Source organism: Nicotiana attenuata, unplaced genomic scaffold (genome assembly GCF_001879085.1).
Source record: "Nicotiana attenuata strain UT unplaced genomic scaffold, NIATTr2, whole genome shotgun sequence".
NCBI lineage: Eukaryota > Viridiplantae > Streptophyta > Magnoliopsida > Solanales > Solanaceae > Nicotiana > Nicotiana attenuata.
In genome coordinates, this window is record NW_017671087.1 from 49494 (window position 1) to 73363 (window position 23870).

Genomic DNA, 23870 nt, shown 5'->3' on the forward strand with positions numbered 1-23870 from the left:
AAAATACGAAAAGAAAAGTAAAAGTTCGTTTTGAGGGGGGTTTGTAGGGGGAGGGAGTAGGGTAGGGTGGGTAGGTGACAGAAAAAACAAAAGAACAGAAAATTAAAAATACAAAAAAAAAAAGTAAATTGGGGCAACTAAGTAAATTTCTAGATAAGTTGGGTTGAGATCCCTTTGTTTTGGGTGAGTTTTATGGGTTGTATTTGGGCTGCTTAATGGGTCAGAATGGGTTATAAAAACTAGGGGAAATTACGCTCCTTGTCACTTGGCCCAACAGTCCATCAAAAAATGGCCCACATTTGAAGCCCTTACCTGATATAGCCCAGGTTGTATATAATCTGAAAATGTTTTTCACCAGTTAGCCCACCCTATTTTTTCTGTTCTTCGTTCTTCTTCTTCTTCCTCTTTCACGACTTTGCACCCTAAAGTTCATCTACTATTATATATATTCTTCAATTCTCCTTCCATATTCAAAGTTGATAATCACTATTAAGATGAGAAGAAAAAATACCACTTAAGAGAATTACTATTTTGGAGTCACCATTAAAGGTCATTCGAAGCTTCAATTTCAAAATTGGATTTTTCGATTTTGTTAGTTGTTTGGATTGGGTGTTGGCCCAATTGATTGGGATTGTCAAGGGGAGTTCAAAACTCAAATTTGAAGTGATTTGGAGCAGATTTGAGGTAGATTTGAGTTGAATTTCAGAAGATACCCAAAGAAGAAGAAGAACCAATGAAACTCCATTAATATGATTCATTTGTATAATAGTGTATAATAGCGTATAAGTAACATATAATAGTGTATAAACATCTCTTATACATTATTTTATACAAGGCTGATACATTTCTTATTCCTCCTCCCCCTCCTCTTCATTTTTATACACTTTTATACAACTATATATATAATATACCTCTTTGTATAAAAGTGTATAATATTGTATAAAAGTGTATAAGCATTTCTGACGAATTTTTTGTACGATTTTCACTTGCAATTTTTGATATTTGGATCCTGTAAATAATGTATCAGCCTTGTATAAGTGAATCTGTTTCTCTTTGCAAAGTATACTTGATGTAGTTGTGCAGAATGCAGATCAGTACTGTGGATTTTCTCAATTGTATTTGATGTAGTTGTCTTGATTCATTTTTGTTGTTTGAGCTGTTTTCTTACTTCTGACCATAATGTGTAATGTCCTTTTATCTTATAGGTTAAAATATTATGCGAGAAACCGCTCTCTGCAATAATTATTGCTATTCTATTCAGGAGTGCTTTGACACTGAATGAGCATATTGCTTCCATATGGATGAGCATCTAGACTTTAATGCAATGCTATTGGATTAATGCAGATCTCAGTATAAGTTGGACGACCTTATTTGGACAGGGTATCCCTTTTAAGTTTGGATCGTATTTCTAGCAGTGAAGGAAGACAATGTTGAATTTTTTTTATTTTTGTTTTTTTTTTTTTTTTTTGCCTTGGAGAAAGAAAAGACATATTAAGGATGAGGCAATGACCTTTATATCTTAGCTAAGAATGGAGATTTCAATAGGTGAAGAAGGTAAGCTGAGAAAGCTATCAGGATGTTCATAACCTCCATTAAATGTTTTTGACCTGTGTATGGAAGGGTTTGTTGAATTCGCCCTTTTCCTCCCCACACACCCAAATTGTATCGTGCATGATGCTTTGGAGTTCTGAAAAGTTTTATCGGAAGGCATCTCTAAGTGAGCTAGAAAAATTCAGATCTAAACTTATTGATATTTGGCTACACATTTGCAAACTTATAAGTGGGCTAAAATAATGCAAGGTCAACTTATGGAGTGCATTATTATGTAATTTTGACAAAAACTAATGGGTTAACTTGGGCCAGCCCAAATTGACCCATGAGCTAAAATGTTTGTAGCCCAACCCATTAATCTCTGGGCGGGTTGGGATGGTTGGATTGGTTTGTGCTCAAATTGCCACCCCTAATATTATTACAGCAAAAGTGAGCAAATTGTAGACTTTTCTACTCTTTTTTTTGTGTGTGTGTTTGGTGATAATCATAATGTTCAGTCAGAAAGGAGCCTTGGAGCAACAACAAAGTTGTCTCCGTATGACCTATATATCACGAGTTCGAGCCGTGGAATCAGTCATTGATGCTTGCATTAGAGTAGGTTACTTACATCACACTCCTTTCGAGTGCGGACATTCCCCGAACCTAGCATGAACGCGAGATACTTCATGCACCGGACTGTCCTTTTTAATCACAATGTTCAATCAGTTTGCATCTACGTTGACTATATCATAGGTGCTTAGTACCTTTCACCATTATAGGTATTAAGTAACTTCGTCCACAATATTTAAGCAAATGAAAAAAAATTACCTAACCTTTTATTTTATTTTTATTGCGATCTGAACCATTATCTCTAATGATTTTCACTCACCTCATTAATGATTAAGTTACCTTAGGTGCGTGAGCAAATTGTAGACTTCAAATAGTCTTAATCGCGATCCAAGTAAAGAAGATTATGTAAGATATCTCACTCTTTATCAATCATGTTTGCAACTGCAGTGTTAATTATTGATAAGAATAGGCATTGCTAAATTTCTCGATTGATAGTAACAAGTTGAAATGTTGAATTACATTAAGAGTCATTTTACTGATTTTAAGGAACCCCTTAATCAAGGGCCACTTAATTTTTGTCTGATGAATAAAAACTCTGAAAATGCAAATTTCTTCTGGTAAAAGAGTTAATTTCTCAAAAGGTCACTCATTAAAACTTTACTTTATTTTGTAACTAAAATATCACGCAATTTTACCCTTTGTAAAAGATCACTTTGAATAGTAAATATGACATTATACTTATATTATAATATACCGGTTATTAATATATTAGCCTGAGCGATACAGAATAAAACAAACATAGTATAAATAATTTTAAAAAAAAAAGAGAGAAAGGTCTAGCGGGTCGGTAAATAATTTTAGTAGGTGCTTATAATTTTTTGAATAGTTAGGTTAAAAAGAAAATTGTAAAATATCTCCTAAAAGCATCCCAAAATAATACTACAAAGAAAGTGTCATCTATGGCGCGATGGTCCAATAAAAATAGTTATGGAAAAATAAAGAATGGTAAGTGAAGTTAACAGAGTTTGTTTTAAGAAAAACTTAACAGAGAATTTTTTTATCATTTTGGCTTACCCAAAAAAACAAAAGTATTTAATGGTTTCTGTAAATTTGATTTGGGCTAGAGTTTGTTTCGAAAACTTACCAGAGTCGATAAGTTTTTATTTGGGAAAAAGGCCAAATTTGTACCTATACTTTGATAAATTGTTCATGTTTATACCTCGTTCCACTTTTCGTCTAAATATGTCCCTATCGTTAGCAAAGTAGATAACATTGCCTCTAACCCTAACAGATCTCCAACGTGGCAATGGGGCCCCTCAATTAATCTGCCAACTAAACAAAATATCAACCAAAATTTTAAAAGATCCATGCCCATTTCTTTGACCCAACTATCCAACCACCTTATGGTCCCACCTCTCTCTCTTAATTCATGTATTCAACCACATCTTTTCTTCTTCCTCGTTTCTTCTTTTCCAGATCTTGTTCTTCCTTCTCTTTTCTTTTTCATTTATGGCCAGGAAATTATGGCTCATAATAAGGTAACCAACTGAAAATTTTACCAAAAAGAAAATATTGTGAGCAGAAAACAAAAAATCAATTTGAAAAGTTTAGAAGATTTCATATTAAAACGAAAACTAAATACACATTGAATAGCATATCATCAGTCGAGAAAAAAGGATTTGGCGTACCATATTCAAATCTCACCGGAATGTTGGGTATTTTGCAGATCGACCTGCCATCTCCCTTCCACCCCATTTTTTCTTTTCTTCTCTTTTTTACTGTTCTCAAATCTCAAAATCTTCTAGTATGCTCAAATTGGATGCAACTTATTCTCTTTCCTGATGCCCATTTTATCCATTTCCTCCTTTTTGGTTTCATATTTAAGCCCATTTAAGTGAGAGATGTTCAAGCATGGTCAAGAACCATCAGCGAAGAAACTCATCGGAGTTTGGTCGGAAGAAGCTTCGGCGATTCTCCATTCGCTGTCTTACCAGCAATGAAGAAATTCATCGGAGTTTGGTCAGAAATTCGATCTTTGATCCGTTAGAATCCATTTATAAATTCAAGACGATGATTTGAAATGGAGAACCCAGCACTATTGATAAGGAAAAATCATCATTTTGTACCCTTTTGTTAGAGACCTCTTCATTGTCATCGTCCATTTTTTTTCCAGATTTTGACTCATTCATTTGTGATAGTTGGGTCAGACATGGGTCTTTTAATTTGGGTTGTATTTTGTCTAGTTGGCAGATTAATTAAGGGGTCCCATTGCCATGTTGGAGATCTGTTAGGGTTAGCGGCAATTTTATCTACTTTGCTAACGGTAGTGACATATTTAGACGGAAAGCAGAACGAGGTATAAACGTGAACATTTATCAAAGTAGAGGTACAAATTTGACCTTTTTCCCTTTTTATTTGCTATAGTATTTAAAAAAGAAAAGGGAGAAAGGCCAGATTTATCCCTATACTATCGAAAATTAGTTACGTTTATACCCGTTTCTACTTTCGGTCCAAATATGTACCTGCCGTTAAGAAAGTAGGCAAAAATATCCCCAACCCTAACAGATGTCCACTGTGGCAAGGGACCCCTCAATTAAAAGTTCCATGTAATTATCTTTTTCATTCTAAATATTTATTCTTTTTCCTTTTCTCCTTTTTCTCTGTCGTTTTCCCTACCATCACAATCGCTCCACTTTCTCTCTCTTGCACTCTACCATCATACTTTAGTAATAAAATTTTGCCGGAAAAAATGGTGTTGGTGCTGCTGCAAATTGTTGACATACCTGGGTGTAGACATAAATATCACTTCAAGTCTATCTCCACCATAAACACCTCCTAGACCTACACCTTCGCAATACATAGAATTGCCACCTCTTTTTCACCATGTGGGAACACCCCCAAATTTTAGAACTTTTCGCAAACACCATAGCTAGACCAGAATAAGCTTCAATATAACGATACAATTTTTACACCAACCTTCATCCGCCAAGCAAAAAAATAATGGTACTACAATTGAGGTATTACAGAGACATTAAGTGGATAAAATCACATCATAAAGAAAATGCGAAGAAAAGAAAAAAAAGGGGGGGGGGGGGGCACCACGGTAAGAATCAAGGATGAAAGTTGAAGATGATGGTGGTTCCGGCTGTTCTTCAAACTTTGATTCGATTCATCCCATTATCAGTGACTGGAAAAAATTAAATCATGACCTTAAGCTCCTCAATTGACCCAGATATCAGTGACACATCCAATATAAAGTGCAGGTTCGATATTGAGGTTGCGATGAAATTGTCACATATGAACTGAAATTGAAAAAAGAGGCTTCAATTTCTGAATGAAATTCACGACTTAGTGAGAAGTGTATCGACCTACGTTGAAGAAGGTGTTGCGGTGTGATAATAGGTGAATTTGACTATAATCACACCTTAAATAATCACCTTCTTGTGTAGTTTTAATGCTAAAAGTGATGACAAAATGCTCTTATTAGTGCTTTTCATGATTTGTAGGTGATATATGTATAAAGACGGCTAAGGAGCAGTTTTGGAGTCAAAAGTGATGAAAAAGAGGCCAACTGTGAAATTTCCCAAGTGACCCGTGCAAAAAACAGGCCGAAGATTCAGAGAACTGGATCCACCGCGGTTCCACCGCGACCGCGGCAGAACCGCGGTGGGAAGCAGCTGCAGAAGATTGAGATTCCGCGAGGGTGTTTGGCCGCGGTTCTACCGCGACCGCGGCAGAACCGCGGCAGGCGCAGTAAACTTTAGGGACCAAAGTGTCAATTACGGGATTTTTAGACCTAAACCCTATTTAAAACATTAGACTTCGCCCAAGAGAGGCATGTATTGATTTTTTAGGTTTCTTAGCAAGGAAAAACATTGTGAGAAAATACTCTAAACATCTTTCTTCTTTTCTTTTGATTTTATGATGAATTCAAGCGTAGTTTATTCTCCCATATCTATGAGTAGCTAAATTCCTTGTCTAAGGCTTTGATGGAACCTATTGGGTGATGAACTTCTTGTTTATGTGAATACAAATTGCTAGTTTAATCTTTATTTGTTCAACTTCGTGTTCGTTGTAGTTTGACAGGATCCTCAATTAGCTGTGCCTATTTAGTGTCCATAACTTGGAAAAGAGTGCATATTTAGGGTATTGTTGAACAACACCACTCCTAGATTATTAAAGGAATCTATAATTGCGGGTTTAAAGGCGGGATTAGGAATAACGAAGCCTTGAGTGTAATCTAAAGTGATCGTGCTAAATAAAGTAAGCTAGTGTATCTCGGGAGAGTGCAATAGTAAATTACTGTGATTACTCGGGAGAGATTTACGGTAAATTAGCGTTCATGATTGATAGAGATGTGTTGGTAAATTTGCATGAGCATAAACAGAAGGGATTCCATCAATAGGGGAAATCATTGCCTTAACATTTTTCTCATAATTGTTTACAACCTTATTAGTTTAGTTTACAGCTATTTAGTTACTTGCAAGCTAGTTGTTAAAGAACACTCAACTGAGATTTGATAATTTGGGAAGCTGGTTCTGAAGAATTAGTGGGTTTGAAGATAGTGGTTGATAGGTTAACTCTCTGTGGATTCGACCCTGGGCGTAATACTCGGGTTATATTTGCAACGTCCGCAGAGTCCTTTTTATAAGGCATAGTTGGGCGTGATCACGGTGGTCAGAACATGGATGAAGATGACGTCTATGAATGGTAGTGAAGATGAGAAAGAGAGAAAGAGAGAATTACGTGGCATTTTCTTATTAGTGGGTTTAGTTATTTATTATTACAGATGAAAAATAAATAGTGACATGGAGTCCACCGTGTCATTTTAGTTGCTGAGTCATGGACATCGTTAGGGTTGGGGGTATTTTTGCCTACTTTCTTAACGGCAGGTATATATTTGGACCGAAAGTAGAAACGTGACTAATTTTCGATAGTATAGGGACTATTTTGGCCTTTTTCCCAAAAGAAAACCACGTGGCAGTGAAAAATTCAAAGCGCTGCTCTCGTTCTCGCTTAGGGAAAAGGGCCAAATATACCCATCTACTTTCGGATATTGTCTACATAACCTCCGTTATATTATTTGGCCAAATTTACCCCTACCGTTATACTATCCGGCCCAATTCATCCCTACCGTCAGTAAACTTTCAAAAATTACCCCTCAGTCCGTCAGGTGATCCAGAATCTCCCAAATCATTATAGTTAAGTCACTTATTCTTCTTCTTGATCCACTATTTTCGAAATATTTGGTATTTACCTACTTTCTTAATTGGAAAACAATAAGTGAAAAAAATATTAAAATAATACAACGGTTAGTATATAAAGTATAGTAAAAGAAGAATCTAAATTAGGTAGCTTATCTAAATTCTAAAAGTATTTACAACATCTCAACTTCAATGAATTCGTTGCACCAAAGGTATGAAAACTTTGCAAGTATTTATGATAGAAGTTGAAGGTCCTTGGAGATTTTACATTGTCGAATTCAACTTTGCTTTAATCAAATGCCTACGCATTGTGCACTCTTAAGTTAGTCGATCAAACTCTATACTAACCAGACAATAACAAATATATTTGAATATACATGTACATACATGATGATTAGCTGCATATAATACACAATGAATAGACGCACTGAATTTTATGGTGTGTATATGGTTGAAAAATAAATAAAATTTTAAACCAATTCCAAACACATTATCACAAAAAGAGAAGTGGGTGCAATGATAATTAAAAATATCCATGAATAATTGTATAGTTTAGTACCTTTAACATTCACATTAATAATAATTTTTAAAAATAGTGGATCAAGAGGAAGAACAAGTGATTTTAATTAAAAGAGATTTGGGAAATTTTAGGTTACCTAACGGACTGAGGAGTAATTTTTAAAAGTTGCTGATGGTAGGGGTAAATTTGACTGGATAGTATAACGTAGGGATAAATTTTGCCAAACAGTATAACAGAGGTTAAATATAAATAATACCCGAAAGGAGAGGGGTAAATTTGGTCTCTTTTTCCTTACTCTGTCACGCAACTATTCGAAATTACCTAGTAAAATCATGTTTGTTTTATTTTGTTTGTAACAAAGAATTCATTTTACTTCTTAGGTTGATTACCACTTTATGAGGTTACTAGCTAAACAAAGAAGTTTAACTTTAATTATATTATTGATGGCCTAATTATGTAAATATTGTTTTCAATGTAGTGCATTATTCAATATTTGCAACAAAGCTACTACAAATTCTCAATATCTGCTGAGTACTGACCGCCTTTGGTTTAATTCTATTTAAGAATGTTAAAATACAAAAAATGTTAAATATGAAAGAATTATTAATACTATTTAGATTTGTGTTAAAAAGTGAAGTAGAGAGAGATAAACGGTCGAGATCATCCCATCAAGTATTTGTTCCTTTTCCTAACCTGAAAGGGTAAAAAAATCACCAAAACCTACTCCTAGACATTATAGGAAAACAACTTTCGTTCCTATAAATTCTTACATGCTGCAAACTAAAACCAAAATCCTCACTTTAATTTCCATTCATCTTATAATAATAATAATGGCGTTTCAAAAGGGTGACGAGGTGGAGGTGGAAAGCGGAGAACTAGGCTTCATTGGCTCCTATTATGAAGCAACCATCGTTTCATGCATTGGCACTTCACGTTATAAAGTCAAGTACAAGACGCTGTTGACAGAAGACGAATCAGAACTACTAGAGGAGATTGTTCCTGCCTCAGAAGTTCGTCCCGTGCCACCTCATATTGCAAACCCCGACGGCGGCTTTCGTTTATACGACGGAGTTGATGTGTTTGACAATGATGGTTGGTGGTTTGGATTCATTTACGGGAAGATTGGGTCTGACTACATTGTTTACTTTCCTACAACTGATGAAGAACTTAAGTATCCACCTGACGTGTTGAGGGCTCATCAAGAATGGACTTATAAGGGCGAGTGGGGTACTTCTTGAGAAAATAGTGGATTAATTCTCAGAAATTAGTCTTAACTCCGACTCTGTAACTATAGCTTTGATTTTGAGAAAGAATTTCCTTATGTTCAACATGTTGGGTTTCTTTGAATTTTATAGCTTATGTCTAGTACAAGTTTTTCTTTACATTGTTCAACTAGTCTTGTATATGTACCAAGTATGAGCGTTTAATTGCCTAACTTGCTCTACGTTCTTGAACTAATGTTGTTTCTAGGCTTTTAATCTTGCTGTACTGTAGTACACTATCGTTTTGTTTATGCAAGTTTAGAAAAGCTTCTAGGGTTTTAATTTTGCTGTGCTGTAATACTATCTTTTTAAACTAGTTTTATTACTATATTAGTTTCTACACTTTTGATTTTCTGTTGTACTAGAAAAAGATTTTAACTTTTCAACGCGGAACTATCTATAATATAACACAGTCTAAAGTAAGAGACTTTCCCATTTATGAATATCGATACATATATAAAGTATTGGTGATTATATTAATCTAGGAAATTCAAAATAAGTTAAATTAGAGTCAATAATCAATCATGATTTTGTATATCTTAACATAACTTTCCTAGTTAACTTGAGCTGGCTTGCCTATATTGGATTATATATATAGAGTCCTGCTTCAAATAATTGCTGGTTGAGATTTTTGAATTATCATTAAAGAAGTAAGCTGTTCGTGTTAGGTCAAAATAATATTAATTCATCTTAATTAGGACATGGGTTCTCTCTGTGATCGAAATTAAAAATAATAAAAAAGGTGGACTAATAGAAAATCCACCCTATTACACCTTTATTTATGCTACAATGTCTTAATCATTCGAATGTGTTTAGCTTAGACGCTTAATTGATTCACGATGCCATATTCCATGCATGCATGTTAGACCATTACATCATGGCCCTTGCATCTATTTATGAGATATAATATTTTTTGGCGGAATACATCTGGAGACACTTAAAGTGGGCACCATCTTTCATTTAGACACCTAAACTGAAGGCTGTTCCTATTGAGCATTTATACTACACTAAACTTGTTCCAATTAGACACTTTTTTGACAATTAGCCAAACTTACAAAGTGTGTGCAGTGCAGTCACGACTAACGTGGCGAATGACAAATAAAAAAAGGATATATATCATTTTGAGTTAAAAAAAAAAGGGAAAAAACTATTTTAAAATCTATTTAGTAACAAAATAAAATAACATTCTCAAAAAGAAAAAAAAATTAATTTACACCGAGAAACTATTAGTTTTCTCAATTGGGGCATCACCATTTGTCCGTTCATCGGCGGCAGCAGGAGCTTCAGAAGAATCGGCGGCGAGGGCATGGGTCGAGAAAGAATTGATTTGACATCTCAGCAACTTGTTCCTAGTACTACTAGAGTTCTTAGACGGGTAAAGAACAAAAAGACTAGTGCTAAATTGACGAATAGGGAAGCTATAAAAGGTGCTTCTGTCGCCGAAGTTCATTCTCCGTCGCCGGCGATGATGGACACTCCTTATCCTGATGAGAGAATTAATGCTTCTGCTGGTTGTTTGGAGAAGGGGCTGGCGATGGAGGTTAGAGAGGAGGGTGGTAGAGGATTTGGTGGTGAGGATGGGGAGCTTAGCGGCGGCTGGTTGTTTGGAGAAGGGGCTGGCGGCTGCTTTTTTGTGTGAAGAAGAAGGTTGGTTCAAACTTTCGAGCTAAATCAATGGTGGAGGCACAACAATGGTGAAAGTGGAGGAGACAATGGTGGAAATGGTGGTGGACATAAAGAAGAAGAAGAAGAAGAAGAGAGAAGAAGAAGAGAAGAGAAGAAGAAGAAGAAGGAATAAAAAAGCAAAAAAAAATGAAAAAAATCTATTTTTTGGGCTTTTCACGCGCCTATATTGGGTGAAACTCACTCTATGTGCCAACTCAGCAAGAAATGTCTAATTGGAACAAAGTTCATATAATGTACGTGTTCATAAGGAACACCCCTAAATTCAGGTGTCTAATGAAAAAATGTGCCAACTTTAAGTGTCTCCGTATGTATTCAGCCATATTTTTTTGTAGTCATGAAATGGTTATTCTTCTATAATTTTTTGGATTCACTTGAAAGACAAATCTTCCTTTTCCTTTTATATTTTTTATTTAAAAAAGCAACTGTTTCAAACCTTCTATTCTTCTCAATTGACAATAACTTACTTCAGGCTGGAAAGACTTCATAAAAATTTGGTTATTGTTAATCCACCGGAAATGTCCTTAGCTCGAGGCTATTGTATAGAGTCAAGAGGTCATAATTTAAACTACAATGTTACAACTTAGTCAAAAGAAATTACTTGAGGTATTGCCTCACAATGTGGTTAGCATAGTTTAGGAAATGGATATCAATGAATTGATCGAGGAATGATTTGTTGGGAATAAAAATAGACCCGCAAAAATAATATTCACGGTATTAGTGATAAACGTGGAACACTAAGTTATGGTTAAATAAACAAGAATAAAAGTGCAGCAATAATGACACCAAGATTTTACGTGGAAACCCTTCTAAATAAGAGAAAAACCAGAGCCAAGAAGAGCAACTGATATCACTATAGCAAGAAATTTTACACTGAGTAGTAACGAGTACAAATACTCCTAAGACCACTACACCCTCAAAACAAAAAATACTCTTTTGCTACAAATACTCCTAAGACCACTACACCCTCAAAACAAAAAATACTCTTTTGCTTTTTTCACCTCACTACAATATCTCTCACAGTCTATTTTTCTTCACAGACTATTTTCTTATAGTCTATGGAATACCTTGCTCTCTCTCCTCACTCAAATGTATTGTCTGAGATTCTTTTTTGGTGTATATGCAACTGATGAAATGCTTCCTTATTTATAGGGAAAAGATGGGCTTGCAGATGTAAGCAGTGACTCAAGCAAACACAAAAATTTTAATATTTATAGTGTGAAAGATATTTGGCCGGTTGGCCATATCTGCAAACTTTGACAATTTACCAAATGAAGAACCATCTTCCTTAAATCATGGGGATGGACCTCACAAATCTCCCCCTCCAGACTCATTCACCTGAAGGAGGGTACACCGGGTTTCTTAGTTTGAGTGCACTCCTACAAGTTCTTTGCACGATTCGAACTTGTCTCTCGGTACCACATCGGTCAGTATATCTGCAGAATTTTCACTTGTGTGAATCTTTTTGACTTGAAGTGATTCGTTCTCCACTTACTCACGAATCCAATGATATCTGACGTCGATATGTTTTGTTCTTGCATGGTATATGGAGTTTTTGCTCAGGTCTATTGCACTCTGACTGTTGCAATAGACAATATACTCCATCTGTCGCAATCCAAGTTCTTGAAGAAATTTTTTGAGCCATATCATCTCTTTGCCAGCTTCAGTAGCCGCAATATACTCCGCTTGTAGACAGTGCGACACACTTCTGCAACTTCGACTGCCATGATATAGCTCCCCCTGAAAAAGTAAACAAATATCTAGTAGTGGATTTTCTGTTANAATGCTCGTTTTTTCTGGATTTTTCGAGAATCTGCTAACAACACCGACTGCATGAGAAATATCTGGTCGAGTGCATACCATTGCATACATCAAACTTCCGACGGCAGAGGAATAAGGAATCTTGGCCATTTCTATTTTTCCTCCGTTGTTGTAGGACACATCTTCTTGCTCAACTTCAGATGACCAGGAAGGGGTGTGCGAACCAACTTAGCACTCTTCATATTGAAGCGCTCCAGTATACGCTCTATGTACTTCTCCTGTGACAAGTAAAGCTTCCTTTCGTTTCTCGAACGAGTATATCTCACGCCCAAAATCTGCTTAGCATGACCCAAGTCTTTCATTGCAAATGACTTATTTAACTGTTTCTTCAACTCGTCAATCTTGGAAGCATTCCTGCCCACAATCAACATATCATCCACATTTAGCAAGAGGATGATAAAGTCATCATCAGAAAATCTATGTACAAACACACAGTGATCTGAAGAAGTCTTCTTGTATCCTTGCTCCCCCATAACAGACTCAAACTTCTTGTACCACTGTCTGGGAGCTTGCTTCAATCCATATAGACTCTTCTTAAGTTTGCATACAAGATTTTCTTTACCTTTTGCCTTGAAGCCCTCAGGTTGTTCCATATAAATCTCCTCTTCTAAGTCACCGTGAAGAAAAGCAATCTTCACATCCATCTGCTTAATCTCCAAATCAAGACTAGCAGTCAAACCAAGAGTTGTCCGAATGGAGGACATTTTCACGACAGGAGAAAATATTTCGTCAAAGTCAATACCTTTCCTTTGACCAAATACCTTGACAACAAATCTAGCTTTGTATCTGGGCTTCAAACTATGTTCTTCAGCTTTAACTTTGAACACCCACTTGTTCTTCAAAGCTCTCATGCCCTTAGGCAATTTCACCAACTCATAAGTATGGTTCTTGTGATGACCCAAAAGGTCATCACTTGTTTTAGAAATAAATTTAGTGTTCCAAGGCCTTAAAACCTCCTTTTTACCTCACCTCAATTTGCGTGCATGGTCCGGGCCTATATCCCGAAAGCCTTCTATGTGAAAATATGAGAAATAGAAATTCCTAGAGTTAAAATTTGATTATGGTTGACTTTAGTCAATATTTTTAGCAAACGGACCCGGATCCGTGTTCCGACAATCCCGGGAGGTCCATAAGAAAATATGGGACTTGGGCATATGCCCGGCATCGAATTCCAAGGTCCCAAGCCCGAGAAATGAATTTTTAAAGAAAATTGTTTTCTAGAAAATATATGAGTTTTTGAAAATGAAATGTGTTTGAAATTTGATGGTATCGGGCTCGTATTTTGGTTCGGATCCCGGTACAGGTCTTATATGTGATTTAAGTTGAGTCTGTGAAATTTGGTAAGAAACAGACTTGAAATGACGTGAATCGGACCTTATTTGAGAAAATTGGAAAAAATTGATGTTCTTAAGTGATTTCATAATTTTGATGCTAAATTCATAGTTGTTGATGTTATTATGGTGATCTGAATGTACGAGCAAGTCCGTATGATATTTTTAGGTTGGTGTGCATGTTTGGTTTGGAGCCCCGTGGGCTCGGGCGAGTTTTGGATAAGCCACGGAGTGAAATTTGGACTTAGGATGTTGCAGATTTTAACTGGTATATTGCAGGTCTGCAGGCTTTGTATTTGCGAAGCCTGGCTCGCAAATGCGGAAGTTATGTCGTAAATGCGAAAGAGCCCAGGCTAGCATTACCTCGCAAATGCGAGGTACTCACCGCAAATGCGATGCCTCCAGTCGTCGCAAATGCGACAAATTTATCGCAAAAGCGACTTCGCAAATGCGAAAGTCCCTTTTTTCACAACCTGTAAATTCATAACTTAGACGCATTTCAACCATTTTTTACACTCTTTCAAAACCAAAACACTCTTGGGCGATTTTTCAAAGACAACTTCTCTTCCAAATCGATTGTAAGTCATTTCTAACTTGTTTTCTTTAATCTTTAACATCTTTTCACATGATTTCAACTCAAAATCAATGATTTTCATGGGGGAAATTGGGTGTTTTCGGTAGAACCTAGGTTTTTCAAATTTTGGAGATTTGGACCTCGATTTGAGGTCCGTATCGAGGTCCGTTTCAAAACAAATTGTATATTTGAGTTCGTGGGTGAATGGGTAATCGGGTTTTGGTTCGAACCTCGGGTTTTGACCATGTGGGCCCGGGGTCGATTTTTGACTTTTTGGGAAAAAACTTTAGAAAACTTATTTCCATGCATTAGAATTGATTCATTTAGCATTTACTGATATAATTAAGTAACTTGTGGCTAGATACGGGCGAATTGATGGTGTTCGAGGCATCGAGGTAAGTGTTTGGTCTAACCTTAGCTTGAGGGAATAGGAGTTGTGTCCTATTTGCTATGTGTTATTTGTTGAGTACGACGTATAGGCATGGTGACGAGTATCTATACGTCGGGGTCAAGCATGCCCGTGAGTCTTAAATTGAAATCGTTGTGTTCTTAATAATTACTACGAATGCCTAAGTTGTTGATTTTTTTGTGTTGGCCAAGAATTATGATTATTCCTGTGGAAGTTTCTTATGGTTGAGTAATGGTTGAGGTTTCTTTTGTGAAGTTAAATGTTGGAACAACTTTGGTTATAGCTGACTCCCTTGCCGGGACGTATTTACTTATATTGTCGATCCCCTTGCCGGGATAGTGTTGTTTCCTTATTGTTCCCTTGCCGGGACTTTTTTTTTGTGATTGGTGTTGAATTGTATATTGGGATTGGGTTGCACGCCGCAACAATATTATATTTGGATCGGGTTGCACGCTGCAACAATATTATATTTGGATCGGGTTGCATGCCGCAACAACATTATAATTGGATCGGGTTGCACGCTGCAACAGTGATAAATGATATGGATCGGGTTGCACGCTACAACAGTGCTTTTATGAGTTGGATCGGGTTGCGCGCCGCAACAATAAATGATAAAAGTGGTTGTTGATTGGTTACAGTTTCCTTATTCTTTCTGCCGCAAATTTTAGATTGTTCTTTATGCTTTTCTCCTGAATTACTGTTGGTAAATGATATCCCCCCCGCAGCATGTCCCCCTCCCAACCTTAATTGTATATATTTTTTTTTATTTTCTACTGTATATGATATAACTGCACAGGTTTATCTGGTAGCCTGGTCCTAGCCTCGTCACTACTTCGTCGGGGTTAGGCTGGGCACTTACCAGCATATGGGGTCGGTTGTGCTGATACTACACTCTGCACTGTGTGCAGATCCCGAAGCAGCAACATTCAGACTTTAGCTTGGGTGGCTGCCTTCAGTCCAGTCGGAGATTCCGAGGTAGTCTGCAGGCGTCCGCAGGCCCTGGCGTCTCCCTCTATCCCTTCATCCTGTTTCATTTACATATTTCAGAAACAGTGTATTATTTATCTTTCAGACCTTGTTTGTAGTAATTCTAGACTGTCTGTGAAGCGTGACACCAGTTCTGGGTAGATTTTGTTTAAGATGTTGTATCGGATATATATTTCAAATGGTTTTATTAATTCTTCCACTTGTTTAAAATTCCGCTGTTTATAAGCTATTGTTTCATAATTGTAAAGGATTAAAAATGGGAAAGAGATAATTTGTTCAAACAGTTGGCTTGCCTAGCTTTCATTAGTAGGCGCCATCACGACTCCCGAGGGTGGGAAATCTAGGTCGTGACAAGTTGGTATCAGAGCTCTAGGTTACATGGGTCTCACAATTCACAGACAAGCTTAGTAGAGTCTGAAGGATCGGTACGGAGACGTCTGTATTATCCCCCAGAGGCTACAGAGTTAGGAAAAACTTCACATCTATTCTTTCCTGTCGTGCGGTTTGGTTTCTCAATGCTAATTGAATTTCTACTCTGTTCTTTCGCAGATGGCGAGAACACGCGCTTCCTCATCCACCGATCAGCATCCCGAGCCCCTAGCAGCAGCTCCTACGGGGGGCAGAGGGAGAGTCCGAGGCCGTGCTAGAGGCCGAGGTAGGGGCAGAGCTCAGCCCAGAGCAGCAGCACCAGCGGCGGAGCCTTAGGTTGACTTTGATGATGAGGTTTCGGCCCAGACAGTTCCGGTGGGCCCAGCTCAGGTTCCAAAGAGGTTTATTGCTACCCTAGTACTCCAAGATGCTCTGGTCCGTCTAGTGGGCCTTATGGAGAGTGTCACCCGGGCAGGCTTGCTTCTTGTAGCACCAGTTGTCTCTCAGGCTGGAGGAGGAGCCCAAACCCCTGCTACTCGCACTCCGGAGCAGGTGGCTCCCCAGTTTCAGACTCTAGCAGCTCAGCCAGTTAGAGCAGTTCAGCCGGGTGTGGTAGCTCAGCCCGGTGATGGAGCAGCTATGTCTGCCGATGCCTTGTGGAGATTGGACAGGTTCACCAAGCTCTTCACTACTACTTTCAGCAGTGTATCTTCTGAGGATCCCCAGGACTATCTAGACAGCTGTCATGAGGTTCTCAGGAACATAGGGATAGAAAAGACCAATGGGGTCGACTTTGCTACTTTCCGCTTGTCTGGATCCGCCAAGACTTGGTGGAGAGATTATTGTTTGGCTAGACCAGCCGGATCACCAACTTTGACTTGGGAGCAGTTTACTCAGCTATTTTTGGAGAAGTTTCTCCCCATCACTCAGAGAGAGGTCTATCGGAGGCAGTTTGAGCGTCTCCAGCAGGGTTCTATGACTATTACTCAGTACGAGACTAGATTCATCGACTTGGCCCGTCATGCTCTTATCATACTTCCCACCGAGAGAGAGAGAGAGAGTGAGGAGGTTCATTGAGGGGCTTATTCAGCCTATTCGGCTTCAGATGGCTCAGGAGACAGGGAGTGAGATTTCTTTTCAGGAGGCGGCCAATGTGGCCAGGAGAGTTGAGATGGTTCTATCGTAGGGGGGTGGTCAGGGGTCTGACAAGAGGCCTCGTCATTCATGCAGATTCAGTGGTGCCTCATTTGGAGGCAGGGATATGTATGGTAGAGGCCATCCTCCTAGGCCTTTTCAGTCAGCACTTCAAGTTTCTCACAGTGCTTCAGGTGGTCGTGGTTCTCATATGCAGTATTCTGATCAGCAGTCCTACAGTGCACCACCAGCTCCTATCAGTGCAGCGCCGCTCCAGAGTTTTCGGGGTGGTCATTCAGGTCGCGAGGCTCAGTCTCAGTTTCCTCAGCCGCAACTCTCAGGTAGATGCTTTGAGTGCGGTGAGTATGGTCATATCCGGAGGGCTTGTCCGAGGTTGGTGGGTACTCAGTCGCAGCAACAGGGTTCCCGTGCTATGGTTCAAGCACCGGGTGTTCCACAACCCGCTCAGCCAGCTAGAGGTAGAGGTAGAGGTACTAGAGGTAGAGGTAGAGGTATTAGAGGTGGAGGTTAGGTCGCTAGAGGTGGAGGCCAGCCAGCAGGAGGCCGTCCCAGAGATTTAGTTCAAGGTGGTGGGGCCCAGCCCTGATGTTATGCTCTACCAGCCAGGCCTGAGGCTGAGGCTTCCGATGCAGTTATCACAGGTACTGTTCTGGTTTGTAGCAGAGATGCTTCAGTTTTATTTGATCCAGGATCTACATAGTCCTATGTGTCATCTTATTTTGCACCGTATCTGGTCATGCCTAGTGATTCTTTGAGTGCTCCTGTATAGGTGTCTACACCGGTGGGTGATTCTATTATTGTAGATCGAGTCCATCGTTCGTGTATAGTTGTGATTGGGGTTCTTGAGACTCGTGTAGATTTGTTACTTCTGGACATGGTTGATTTTGATGTCATATTGGGGATGGAATGGTTATCACCTTACCACGCTATCTTGGACTGTCATGCCAAGACTGTAACCTTAGCCTTGCCGGGTCTACCTCGTTTAGAGTGGAGAGGGACTCCTGGTCATTCTACCCGTAGTGTTATCTCATATATGAAGGCTCGGCGTATGGTCGAGAAGGGGTGTTTGGCCTATTTGGCCTATATTCGTGATTCTAGTGCTGAGGTTCCTTCTATTGATTCTGTGCCTGTTGCTCGTGAGTTTCCTGAGGTATTTCCTTCAGACCTGCCGGGTATGCTACCCGACAGGGATATTGACTTCTGCATTGATTTGGCTCCGGGCACTCAGCCCATTTCTATCCTGCCGTATCGTATGGCCCCGCCTGAGTTGAAAGAGTTGAAGGAGCAGTTGCAAGACTTGCTTGAAAAAGGTTTCATTAGACCTAGTGTTTCACCTTGGGGTGCGCCGGTGTTGTTTGTTAAGAAGAAGGACGGATCGATGCGAATGTGTATAGATTACCGGCAGCTGAACAAGGTTACAATCAAGAATAAGTATCCATTGCCAATTATTGATGATTTGTTTGATCAGCTTCAGGGTGCCAAGGTATTTTCGAAGATTGACTTGAGATCTGGCTACCATAAGTTGAGGATTAGGGCATCCGATGTCGCTAAGACAACCTTTCGCACCCGGTACGAGCATTACGAGTTCTTGGTGATGTCATTCGGGCTGACAAATACCCCAGCAGCTTTTATGGATTTGATGAAACGAGTGTTCAGGCCTTACTTGGATTCGTTCGTGATAGTCTTCATTGATGATATTTTGATCTATTCCCGCAGCATGGAGGAGCATGAGCAACATCTTAGAGTGGTTCTTCAGACTTTGAGAGATAGTCAGTTGTATGCTAAGTTTTGAAGTGTGAGTTCTGGTTGAGTTCAGTTGCATTCCTGGGTCATGTTGTATCAGCAGAGGGTATTCAGGTTGATCCGAAGAAGATTGAGGCAGTCAAAAACTGTCCTAGACCAGCATCAGCTACAGAGATCCGGAGTTTTTTCGATTTGGCAGGCTATTATCGTCGCTTTGTGGAGGGGTTTTCATCTATCGCAGCCCCGATGACCAGGTTGACCCAGAAGGGTGCCCAGTTCAGGTGGTCGGACGAGTGAGGCGAGCTTTCAGAAGCTCAAGACAGCTCTGACTACGGCACCGGTGTTGGTTTTGCCCACAAGTTCAGGGCCTTACACAGTTTATTGTGATGCATCTCGTATTGGACTTGGTGCGGTGTTGATGCAGGATGGCAAGGTCATTGCCTATGCTTCGCGGTAGCTAAAGATTCATGAGAAGAACTATCCGGTTCATGATTTGGAGTTAGCAGCCATTGTTCACGCGTTGAAGATTTGGAGGCATTATCTGTATGGCGTGGCATGTAAGGTGTTCACGGATCACAAGAGCCTGCAGTACTTGTTCGAGCAGAAGGAGCTAAATTTGAGGCAGAGAAGGTGGTTGGAGCTGTTGAAAGACTATGATATCACCATCTTATATCATCCGGGAAAGGCCAATGTGGTGGCCGATGCTTTGAGTAGGAAGTCAGCCAGTATGGACAGTCTTGCTTATATTCCGGTCGTTGAGAGACCGCTTGCTTTGGATGTTCAGGCTTTGGCCAATCAGTTCGTGAGATTGGATGTTTTTGAGCCCAGCCGTGTGTTAGCTTGCACAGTCGCTCGTTCTTCATTATTGGAGCGAATCCAAGATCGGCAGTATGATGATCCTCATTTGTGTGTCCTTAGAGACACGGTGCATCACAGAGGTGCCAAGCAGGTCACCTTAGGAGATGATGGAGCTTTGAGATTGCAAGGTCGAGTTTGTGTGCCTAATGTGGATGGACTCCGAGAGTTGATTTTAGAGGAGGCCCATAGTTCCCGGTACTCTATTCATCCGAGCGCCGCGAAGATGTATCAGGATTTGCGGCAGCATTATTGGTGGAGGAGAATGAAGAAGGACATTGTCGCATATGTGGCTCGATGTTCGAATTGTCAGTAGGTTAAGTACGAGCATCAGAGGCCTGGTGGTTTGTTCCAGAAGATTGAGATTCCTGAGTGGAAGTGGGAGCGTATCACTATGGACTTCGTTGTTGGACTCCCACGGACTCAGAGGAAGTTCGATGCAGTGTGGGTTATTGTTGATAGGCTGACCAAGTCAGCACATTTCATTCCTGTGGTAGTCTCCTATTCTTCCGAGAGGTTAGCTGATATCTATATCCGAGAGACTATTCGTCTTCATGGTGTGCCCGTGTCTATCATTTCGGATCGAGGTACGCAGTTTACCTCATATTTCTGGAGAGCAGTTCAGCGAGAGTTGGGCACACGGGTTGAGTTGAGCACATTGTTTCATCCTCAGACGGACGGGCAGTCCGAGCAGACCATTCAGATTTTGGAGGACATGCTCCAAGCTTGTGTCATTGACTTTGGAGGCTCGTGGGATCAATTTTTACCTTTAGCAGAGTTTGCCTGCAACAACAGCTACCAGTCGAGTATCCAGATGACTCCTTATGAGGCCTTGTATGGTAGGCGGTGTTGGTCGCCGGTCAGATGGTTTGAGCCGGGAGAGGCTCGGTTGTTGCGTACATATCTAGTGCAGGATGCCTTGGACAAGGTCAGGATCATTCAGGATAGGCTTCGTTCAGCTCAGTGCAGGCAGAAGAGTTATGCCGACCATAAGGTTCGTGATTTGGCATTCATGGTCGGTGAACGGGTATTGCTTCGGGTATCGCCTATGAAGGGCGTGATGAGATTTGGGAAGAGGGGCAAGCTTAGCCCTAGGTTCATTGGCCCATTTGAGATTCTTGATCGAGTGGGAGAGGTGGCTTACAGACTTGCGTTGCCGCCGAGTTTATCAGCCGTGTGATAAGTTAGGATTTTAACATGATTATACCCCTATTTGCTATTGCTTTTGTTATGAATTGCCACAAAACGATCCCAAAATGCTTACAAGTTGCGCTTGATTGTAGGTTTGAGCGACAAGATGACAAATGTCAGAGATCGGCTCAAAACGGAGTGAAACCTGCCAAGTGTCAAAGACCAATTGAAGTGGGGAACAAGAAGACCTAGCGCGGACCGCACTGTTTTGCCACGCGGCCGCGCTAGGAGATTCAGAGACTGGTACATTCAAGGGCATCCTGTGCGGTCCGCGCTCCTTTTTATGCGGTCCGCGTAGATGAGATTCAGAGAGATGGTGTTTTTGCCAAAGTACTGCCACGCGGCCGCGCTCCATTTATACGCGGTCCACGCCCGTCCTGAAACGCGGCCGCGCTACATTTCTGCGCGGTCCGCGGTCCCAACTTCAGAGAACAGAGTTCAAGAGTCCAAGAGCCAACGCGGTCGCACTCCCTTTTTGCGCGGTCCGCGCCTACCCCGCAGGGGCATTTTTGTCCAGATTTTCTAGCTCGGTATAAATAGATCTTATTAACATTTTTAGGTCATGTTTTAGCTGTTGAACAAGAGCTGCGCTCGTGAGAAGTATTTTGTAGACTATTGTGGCAATTTTACTCTTGAATATCATAGATTTTAAGTAGTAATCAATTATTATGTTCATTTCATCATCTATTTCTACTGTTTCTTCTTTAATTATGTCTAGCTAAACCCATTAGCTAGGGTTGTGGCTCAACCTTAGTGTGGGTAGTTAATGGGTGTTGCATTCTAGGGTGAGATTGAGATTGGGTATTTGTTATTTGGGTTGATTTTGTGTTTCAATCTAGAATTTGTGGTTGCAAACATGAATTCAAGCTTAGTGGGTCTAACTCTTCTTGAGAGAGAGAGTCATATGACCCTAAAAGTTAACCCAACAAGGAATTGGGATGGACCAATGAGAATGGTAGTCCCAATTAACGGGTTAAACCTCGAAAGAGTAACTACCCTACTTGAGCCCTAGTTGCCCGGTCTAATTGACCTACCTAATTGGTCTCGAGAGAGTCAATTGGGCAAAATCGCTCCCTTTACCGAGAGGTGTGAGAATGAGTGCAATTGTGCAACGGCTATAGCACTAAACCCAAATTTATCAATCTCCCCTTAGTAGCTTCTACCCGTTAGATAGCCACCTAGGTAGTGTCACAACCCTAGTGCCTTTTTCCTATATTAAGCACAACTTAGCAATATTTCCTTAGCATAATTTAGCTTTAATCCTTAGATTACAATAGTAGTTTTAAATATAAAAACCCCCAAAAATGTTAGGAGTGCAATTAGAAGTACAAACGCAATTCTAAACTAAACAGGCAATACAACTCCATTCCAAGCTCCCTGTGGAAATTCGACCCCAATCCACTATTCGGGTATTAGTTATTGCTACCCACTCTTCCTGCCATTGTGTAGTGTTGAGACGGCCGCGATCAACTTTTTGGCGCCGTTGCCGAGAGCTTACGGTGTTGACTATCGGTTTAGTTAGTTTTGTGTTTTGCTTCTCTTTCCTTCTTGTTTACTAATTCTATTTGTGTCAATCATTTAGGTACTATGGCTCTCAATGCAAACGACCCTCTTGGCAACGTGAACGCGGGGGACGAGGTAGAGGATCTTGAGCCTGAAGAGGTTATACCACCTCAAGTTCCACATAGAGGCCATCCGGCCAACGCAAATGACAACAATCCTATTCCAGACCCTCCTCCGCCACCGCCAAGAGCAGTCCCAAGAGTTCTTCCTAATCAAGGGTACGCGAGTGCCATCGTTCCTCCCCGAATCCGGGCGGGGAACTTTCAAATCACAAATGTTATGTTGACCTTGCTCGAGCAAAGGGGATATTTTACGGGCGCCTCCGACCAAAATGCATACAAGCACTTGAAGGGGTTCGTAGATACTTGCTGGGGCAGCAAACAAACAAACGTGTCAGAGGATGCGTTGCGATTGAGGCTTTTCCCGTTTTCTCTTCGGGGCAAAGCGTTTGGTTAGAAAGGTTACCAAATCATTCTATCACCACATGGGATGAATTGGCGGACAAATTTATTGCCAAGTTCTTTTCTCCAAGTCATATGGCGGCTCTTCGGGACGAGATTCTAGCTTTCAAGCAAATGCCAACGGAACCATTGCACGAGATCTGGAAGCGATATAGAACAATGGTGAAGGAGTGCCCTAACAATGACATGACTGAGGCGATGATCCAGCAGACTTTCTATAGGGGCATCAACACCACGAATCAGTGCATTGTGAACCAATTGGCTGGTGGGAACTTTATGAAACTTTCTTACCAAGAGGCATGTGACGTACTTGATGAAATGGCCGACACCTCTTCGGCATGGCAAAGCCGAGCGAATGTACCCCAAGGTGACCCCACGGTCATCCATTTGCACAAGGAGTTGAATGACCATGGCCAAGCTATTGCTGAACTTACAACAACAATGAATCAGTTGGCGAAGGCGCAATTGCAACAAGTACAAAATCCGCGCCAAGTCAATGCAATGGAGAATGTTTCTATGCTAAAAAGGAGGCAAAGAGGGCAACAACAACCTCAAGGTAACGGTGAGCAGTTTGACAACAACAATGATGGTGGTGGTTATTCGAACGAGTGTTTTGATGATCAAAGTGAGGAGTGCCAATAT

At 40.2% G+C, this 23870-nt stretch overlaps 1 protein-coding gene across 1 annotated transcript; it reads left to right on the forward strand.

Moving 5' to 3' along the window:
• The first annotated feature begins 8654 nt into the window (after positions 1-8654).
• LOC109205837 (DUF724 domain-containing protein 3-like) lies at positions 8655-9062 on the forward strand. Its single transcript, XM_019368593.1, has one exon. The coding sequence runs from the start codon at positions 8655-8657 to the stop codon at positions 9060-9062; it is 408 nt and encodes a 135-aa protein (XP_019224138.1).
• The last annotated feature ends 14808 nt before the right edge of the window (positions 9063-23870 follow it).